This window comes from Sporisorium graminicola, chromosome SGRAM_22 (genome assembly GCF_005498985.1).
Source record: "Sporisorium graminicola strain CBS 10092 chromosome SGRAM_22, whole genome shotgun sequence".
In the NCBI taxonomy this organism is placed as follows: Eukaryota; Fungi; Basidiomycota; class Ustilaginomycetes; order Ustilaginales; family Ustilaginaceae; genus Sporisorium; species Sporisorium graminicola.
Window position 1 is genome coordinate 247,417 of NC_043731.1, and position 8,161 is coordinate 255,577.

The 8,161-nt window shown below is 56.7% G+C and overlaps 3 protein-coding genes across 3 annotated transcripts; 2 read left to right on the top strand and 1 right to left on the bottom strand.

Moving 5' to 3' along the window:
- Positions 1–409: 409 nt before the first annotated feature.
- EX895_003708 (uncharacterized protein) lies at positions 410–1,110 on the top strand (the record flags this gene model as incomplete). Its single annotated transcript, XM_029884306.1, has 4 exons — positions 410–474; positions 571–693; positions 835–907; positions 1,042–1,110. 4 exons carry the CDS (start codon positions 410–412, stop codon positions 1,108–1,110), a joined length of 330 nt encoding a protein of 109 aa, XP_029739016.1.
- A 1,136-nt stretch (positions 1,111–2,246) lies between these two features.
- Positions 2,247–4,931, top strand: EX895_003709 (uncharacterized protein; the record flags this gene model as incomplete). Its single annotated transcript, XM_029884307.1, has 1 exon — positions 2,247–4,931. One exon carries the CDS (start codon positions 2,247–2,249, stop codon positions 4,929–4,931), a length of 2,685 nt encoding a protein of 894 aa, XP_029739017.1.
- A 349-nt stretch (positions 4,932–5,280) lies between these two features.
- On the bottom strand, positions 5,281–6,324 carry EX895_003710 (uncharacterized protein; the record flags this gene model as incomplete). Its single annotated transcript, XM_029884308.1, has 1 exon — positions 5,281–6,324. One exon carries the CDS (start codon positions 6,322–6,324, stop codon positions 5,281–5,283), a length of 1,044 nt encoding a protein of 347 aa, XP_029739018.1.
- Between the last annotated feature and the right edge of the window lie 1,837 nt (positions 6,325–8,161).

Genomic DNA, 8,161 nt, shown 5'->3' on the forward strand with positions numbered 1-8,161 from the left:
GGGGTCGGATGGTGGTAGGAGAGGCAGCAGATCGGTGGAGTAGACTCGAGATTCGCGTTCAGAAGGAAAAGGAAGAAAGAGGTTGCAGCTCCTCTCTCTCTCGATTCTGCCACCGAAAAAAGAAACCTCAGGAAAAAAAGCGCGACTCAGCAAAGCGGGCAGCCATCAATGAGGCTCAGATCGGCATCTTTACCATAGAGCAAGCCACGAAGCTCGTGCGGGTTACAGCCTGCAACTTCCATTCCTTTTTCCCGAAAATTTCTCCACACTCTTTTTTTGGAAGATTTTTCTGGCAAGTAACGTTAATGTCGAGCTGCCGCTTGAATCTTGGTAGGTATCGTCCACCTTCATCTCTGAACCATCTGAAAGGCACCGCATCGCATCAAGACGTAGACTAAGGCTGCACAACATGACCAAAGAAGCATCCTCATCCAGCGATATGCTGCCTGCCAAGCCCACCAGCACCACCACCGTGTAAGTTGCCAGTCAATGTGACTTGCTATGGCCCAGTACGAGAAGCTCACTGACAACATATGACCTTGCTTGAACGCCAATTCCACCACGATGCAGTACAATCGCAGGCAAACAAAAGACAACACCGTGGGAGAAGAAATTGGAGCAGCGAAGGAAGCAAGAGTCGATCAAGCAAAGAGAACGCGAGATGAAGGCCGAAAAGGAGTCCGAGGCTGAAAGGTGAGCATTACTCCATCCGACAAGAGCCAAAGGCTACATCCCCGGTTGCAGAACCTATTCCTCAAGGAAGGCTCATTGCGAAGCACACTACTGACTCGCGGATGATCTCTGACCCCCGACCCCCCTGTCGAATGACAACAGAAAGAAGCAGGTGACGCGCGAACGAAAGCAAATGGCCGAGGAGAAGGCACGACTCGAGATCATGGCACAAAAGGTATGTGGACGAATACTTACTCGAATCATGCCTCAGCCACATCTCAGGCACGACTTGTTTGCGCGGCGTGAGTGCAAGTGATGCTGACGCTCTCTCTTTTCCTGCTTTTTGTCTTTGTTCCGCGGCTATCGCAGATGAGCGCAAAGCGACTGGCACGCAAGAAGCGCCGTCTGGGCATCACCAAAAAGGTTTCGCACGCATGAACCAGCACGCAAGCAGCTCGCCCGACTTTACCATCACCTCAAGCTGATATGTATTTGTACCGCCAATCCATCACGCCCGCCCTCTCGATCGTATCATCCAATGTCACGATGACATAGAAACCACGACAAAGCATTGGTTGAAGGAGAACGTGAGCCACTGCAGACTGCCATTACCTCACTTGACACCAATAGAAGGCCTGTCTGTCACTTACAAGGCAGCCGGTTGTCACTGCAATCCTGGCCTCAATTCGACACCCACACACCCACACACACACGAGAGATAAAGAGACGTTGGCACTCAGGGTCCTTTGCGTTCGGTCTGATATTTCTCGTGCGAAAAATCCCGTAAGAAGACAGGGTTCAAGCGCCTGTTCGCTGCTCAGTCGGCGCAGCCATACCGTATGTCGTGAGCCTGATCATTAACCAACACCTCCTCAATTCATTCTCATGGAGTGCCGCACGCTGCTCACAACCACCACCAAAGTCATAGCTGCTGGATAGTTCTTGAGGCATCTGACCGAGATTGATTGGCGGATGGGCCTTGTGAGAGTGAGTGCCAGTGTGCTTCTGCTGAGGGCAGGCGTGAAGAGACTCGGGTGCGCTGTGTGTGGCTCGTGAGCTAGCGTGCGTGTGTGTGTGCGTGCGTGCGTGCGTGCGTTCGATGTGCGCTTTGTTTGGCTCAGCAGCTCTGTCTTCTGGACTGGACCCAAAATCAAAAAAGACAGAAACAAGGAGAGCGCGGCGCAGACTGTGTTTTTAACTTTCAACCGCGCCTTGACTGGCTGCCACATTCAACTTGCCTCCATCCCTTTCATCATCATCATCATCATCATCCATCGCCTTTTGCGATTCACCCTCGCTAGTCATTGTCACAATAATACCAGCGACTTGCTATCACGATCAAGCCGCAATCTCAGCATCGTAGGTAGAGCGCAGGTTTGCCTTCCAATCAACATTTTTGACAGATCAAATTCACTGACGCACCTTCCTGCTCCCTGCTCCATCCAACCAGCAAACGCATCCTAGAAACCGGTCCGCATACCCTCGATTCTAGATCGCTCGACCGCGCATCCCGTCACAAGTTCCTGCTCTCTCTTTCCAAAAGTCCCAGCGACACCTCTAACCTCCCTTTCAACATGGCTTCTTCCAATAACGCCCGATCTCCCGCACACCACCACAAGTCGCCAGCAGCGCCCATGTCAGATGCATCTCAGAATCACGCCGGCCTCAGACCTCCCTCGGCTGGCGTACCTCTACGCACTCCAAGCCAGGCCTCCTCCCACCGCAGCGGCAGTAGAGCCTCCGCCGCACCTTCCGTTGCCGTCAGACCCGCCTTCTCCAGCTCCGAACCTCCTTACGTGATCGATGGGCCTGGCGGCAGAATCGCCTGCGTAGCCGATGTTCGCGGCAATCTTTCTCTCTTCAACCAGATCGCTGCTGAGACGCGCGCCCAGGTTATCATCCACACGGGCGATTTCGGCTTTTATGACAACAACAGCTTGGATCGCATCAGCGATCGCACCCTCCGCCACCTTGTTCAGTATTCGACGCTCATTGACCCCGTCCTTCGTTCCAAGTTGCTCGCCGCTGACCCGCCTCGTGGTCCCGCTGCCACCGAAAAGGGCGCTTCCGCCGCTTCCATGCGTCAGCATATTGCTCAGCACCAGCATCAGCATCACCACGGCTCGTTCCTCTCCGAGTTCTCCGATCTTCTCGCCGGGAAGATCAAGCTTCAGGTACCCGTCTTCACTGTCTGGGGTGCTTGCGAGGACGTGGCCATTCTCGAGCGCTTCCGTACCGGCGAGTACCAGGTCAACAACCTTCACGTGCTTGACGAGGCTACCACAAAGGCCATCGAGGTCGGCGGCATCCGTCTGCGTCTCTTTGGTCTTGGTGGTGCTGTAGTCCTCCACAAGCTGTTCGACAACGGCGACGGGGCGGCAACCATCGCTGGTGGCCAGGGCACCATGTGGACCACTGCCCTTCAGATCGGCGAGCTGGTCGACACGGCTCAAAAGACCTTTGACCCCACCGAGACCCGTCTGCTGGTGACCCACGCATCCCCCGGTCGCGAAGGCATCCTTGCTCAGCTCGCACTGGCGATCAAGGCCGATCTCACCGTCAGCGCCGGTCTCCACTTCCGATACGGCGTCTCCTACAACGAGTTTAGCGTCCAGCACGACGCCGAAAACTACCGGAACAAGCTTCAGCACGCCAAGCACGCTTTCGGCGAAATTTGGGATACCGTAAAGACGCAGGTGGATGCCGTGATCGACGAGAATCAGAGGATGCTGCTCAACAATGCACTTGCCGTGGCCAACCGAGTCGCCCCCACCGCCACTGCTACGGGTGCAGCAAGCGAAGAACCCGCTTGGAAGAACACCTGGAATTGGAACCTGCCGGATGCTGCCTACGGCAACCTAGTCCTGAGCATCAAGGACGGTAGGGTCAGTGCCGAGACCAAGTCGCAGGGCTTCAACTTTGCTTACCGTAGGAGCGGTCAGCCCATGAGTGCTGTCACCCCTACTGCTGTGCCCGGCGGCTCGACTACTCCAACCGCTGCTTCTGCCGCTGTTCCTGCAGCCAAGAACGCTATTCCAGCTGCAGCCGCCGCCGCCGTACCCGCCACGCAGAGGAACAACGCCGCTCCAGCTTCCGCGTCCACCACCACGCCCGCCAAGGCTGGCAACGCCAAATCCTCCGACCAGCTTGCAAACGGAGCTGCTGCCGCTCCTGCGGGGGCCTCCTCCGCTGCTCCAGCTGGCAAGCCTGTCTCCTCAGCCAACGCCACGGCCGGCTCTGCATCTTTGACCAAGCCCATCAAGGAAAAGAAGGAACGTCCCGCGCGCGCCGAGCGTGGTCACGAATCCGCTGCATCGCGCTCGGATTTCGACGGCGGCTTTACCTCGGGCACCGACGGACGCAAGTCTCCGTCTGGCCCACGCAAGCAGCGCAACCCGTACACGCTGTACGTCTCGCAGCTCAAGGAGGCGCTTCCGGTCACGGAGGACGAGCTGCGCACCTACTTTGGCCCTGCCGCCGCAGGAATTTCGGGCATCAAGCTGGTGTTCGACAAACCGCACCGACGCGGTGTGAGCAGCGGAAAAGAGGACGCTGCTGCGGCGGCGGAGGTGCAGAGGAGGCAGAGGCCGTTTGCGTACGTTGAGTTCAAGGACGAGGCGGCGATGCAGGCCGGGCTGGAAAGACAGGGCGAGGTGCTGAAGGGAGACATCAAGCCGGCACTCGAGCAGGCGGATAGCAACAAGGCCACCCAGCCGCAGAAGCCGGAGGGGGAAGCTGGATCGGTGGAGAAAGTGGAGAAAGCAGATAAAGCGGAGAGGGCTCGGGGCAGGAAGAGTGGCGGTGCCGGTGCAGAGACGGACAAGGACGAAGAGACGGGTAAGAGCGGCGATGAGAAGGCGGGTCGGGGTGGGAAGGTGAAGAAGGAGAGGGGTGCACCCAAGGAGAAGCCGGACAGGGCGGACAAGGGTGAGAAGGGTGGGGAGAAGAACACTGCTGCTGCTGCTGCTGTGGAGGAGGCGGCTGGTGCTACGGACGGTAATGCGACTTCGGCGAACAGTCACAACAAGAACAAGAAGAAGAGCAACGCAAGGGACAAGAGGGACAAGAGGGACAAGGGCGCCGCCGCCGGTATGGGTGCAGCGGACAAGGAGAAGGAGAAGAAGGAGGACAAGGTTGGCGCCACTGATACTTCGGCTGCGACTGGTGCGGCTGATGCGGCTGGTGCGGGTGCAGAGGCGAAGAAGGATGTTTCTGCCCCCGTTGCTGCTGCCAGCGGTGAGGCAGCTGACACGGCTTGAAAGTGTACGTGTCGCGCACCCAAACCGTCCCTTCAAAAGCATCGAAAAGCATCGAAATCCATAACTTTAATTCACCTCGCACAGCTGTTCATCGTCGTTTTCTCGTGCTCTCGTTCACAATCGACCGTGACGTGTGTGCGTGCGTGCATGGTGCGTGTGTGCACATCCATCTCAGGCTGATATCAACGGGCAGGGTGTGTGTGTAGAATTAGGGTGGGAGTGGGACATTCGGCAGTCGAGGGCAAGCAAGTGAGAACAAAACTTAAAGAGGGAACATGGTGAGAATACAACGTGACGATTGTGAGAAACAAAGGTGGACCGTGACAGGGGAGGTGTAGGAAAAGGGAGATCAGCGGGAGGGGTGATCATAGTCGGTAGACCTGTGACCGTTCATGTGCTGCTGCTTGATGTCGGAGCTGATCGGAGGACCGCCGCCGCGCGAGGGGTGGGCGCCGCCAAGCTGGGCTCTCAGTCGGTCGACTTCGGCGGCGAGATCATTCCTTTCGTCGGCGAGCTGTGCGATATGCTCGACGGCTTTGCTCAGGATCTCCCATTTGGACGTCTTGGGGCCCTTGTCGACGGGGAGCTGGTCACGCAGATCGTCGAACAGCTCCTTCATCTCCTTGCGACGCTTTCGCTCAGCGAGCTTGTGGCTGACGCGAAGCTCGGGCGATCGACTGTACGGCTTGGAATCCTTGTCCACCAAAAGATGCTTGGATGCACCCAGACTGCTGGAAGAGCCTCGTCTGGATTCTGACATCAGTCCACCGCCTTCGACTAGCGGACCTCCACCCTCACCGTCGGGGGCACTTAGATGGGGTATGCGCGGATGAGACTGCTTCTCGTCCAGACGGTAATCTGCATTTGGCGGCGCGGGATAGCTTCCAAACTGGTAGTTGGGCTGGATCTGGGCGTGACGAGAACCTTCTGACGCCTCGTGCGCTGCGTGGGAGGACAAGTTCGAGTTCGAGTTGGAATTCGAGACATGGTGGTCTTCGGCGCTATGCGATTGCACCAGCGGGGTAGGGCTGTTGTTCTGGCTCATGAAGCGAGACGAATGAAGGCCCGAGTGTCCTGGGCTGGCGAAAGGGCTGCCGTGACCCGAAGGCACGGTGGGCTCAATCTGGATGCTGCGACGCCTGGGCGCGTCAAACAGGCTGGGATTCGCAAGCGACGAGCCAGAGCTGCCGTTGTGGCTGTGCCCATGCGCAAAGTTGGCGCTTGCCGAAGCTGCTAGCGAAGCATGGAGGATGGGATCTGTCGAGCCCCTACGGCTGGCGTTGTAGTGGTATCCGTGACGCTCGGCGGATGGCTCGAGTGGAGGGAGAGGATTGAGGTGAGGCGGAAGGTGCGGATGTTGACGCGAACTGGCAAAGTGATTGGCCGCCATCATGATATGTCGGTCTCTTGGATGTCTTGAGCTTGCAGCAATCGCTAAATGCAGACTAAAGCAGTTGGAAGCGGCTTTGAGGAAAAATGTGGTCTTGAACGGGGCGTGTCCGCTGAAAGAGGGAACCTTGCGAGACTCTCCGACACGGGGAAGTTGCAGAGAAAACGCAGGAGGGCACGACTCGATGTCTCGAGAGTTCCAGGCGGTTGCTGTGGTTTGCCAGGGTAAGCGCCGCAGCGAAATCAAGTCAGACGAGTGGAATGTGACTGTAGCTCGAACGCTCGAAGCGTGAGAAAGTGATCCGGAGAGCGCTGAACCGAAAGATGTAAGCGACTGAGCCGTTCGGATTAGCCAACGGGCTTGGAGTGGGGCACCGGGACGCAAGAGCCAAAAGAGTTGTTTTTGTCGCTGGGTGCGGGATGCCACAAGAAATCTTGCGTTGGCTCTGTGGGTCGACGACTTTGACTAGAAGACCGGGCCTTGACTAGGGAAGTAAAGGTAGTGGTGTGCGAGTTCACGCTGAAAAACACGCCTGCCACTCTATCACAATCGTATGAAGTCCGGTCGAAAGCCAGACTGAGCTGTGCACGCCACGATCACACTGGATGAGGTGGGTCGAAGAAGAGGCTGAAGAGATGACCGAGATCAATGAAGCTGTTGCTGCTTTGATGGCCCGATGATGCCAAAAACTTGTGATCGTCGGAGAAGCGAGCAGCAAGAAGCGCTGAAGTGGCAATTCGCTATGCTCAAGTGAATTCCTCGCTGATTGCGAGCGAGGCTAGCAGCAGGAAATACTGAGGAGCAGTGACGAACGTGTGGCTAAGGCAACTGGCGACGACGAGGTGGAGGTCGAAAAGAGCCCACGTCGGGTCAACTCTGAAGGCGTGTGAGTGGATACGGGAATGTCGATTGAATGGCGACGAGAGAGAATGGTTATCTCCGAAGGTGAGGCAGGTGGTGGTTGATGGGAATGAAGACGACGATGCGGTTCAAGATGGGATGGGGCATGGAGGTTATGTGGCCGAGTTGAGGTCTAAAGGGCTAAGCTCGCGAGGCGGGCTGCGGCGGTAGCAGCAGCAGCGGCAGCTTAGCGTGTCATGCAAAAACACAGGAGCGTGCCGTGAGATGAAGCAGCGTGGCTCAGCTCGTGGGAGAAAGCGAGCGAAGACAGACGCAACTACGCAATCTGCAGCGAGGCTTGAGCTCGGCATCCACGAGTCTTCAGCCGCCGCGGCATGGTTGAAAGAAAGAGGCGAAACAAAAAAAATAACAAAAAAACTAATAGGCAAACAGAGTAAGCCAAAAGACAAAGCGAGGCAGGAACCATCAGCAGCAGCAGCAGCACAGCAGAAGCATCTACAGAACCACGAGCGGGCCGATTGTTTTGGAAAATGCGGGAAAAAAACGATCTAAAAGATGACAGCTGATGCGAGGGCTAGGCTGGGCTGGGCTGGGCTACAAAAGCTTGGCTGGCGCGGGCAGGCGCCCAGCGGCTCACTCACACACACTCTCTGTGTACCCCCTACATCCGATCGACGGCACTCTTCTTGCTGCTGTTGCTGCGTGCCAACGTGTACTTCTCGATGCGTGGTCTTTTTGGATCGTTCTCGAAAATCAATTAGAAAAATAAAATAGACCAAGTAAAAAAAATGGGGCCTTGAGCGAGAGGGTCTTGGCTTGCCCGCTTGGCCTTTCTTGGCCAACCCTGTCTCGCTTCTCTGCTTAGTTGGCAAGCAAACAAGAACCACGAAGGATCCAGCGCTCTTGTTCTGCTTCTGATCGCCAATCACATGTTGCTTGCTGGTGTTCATGCTGTCCGCACCGTGTCCTGCTCTCGAAA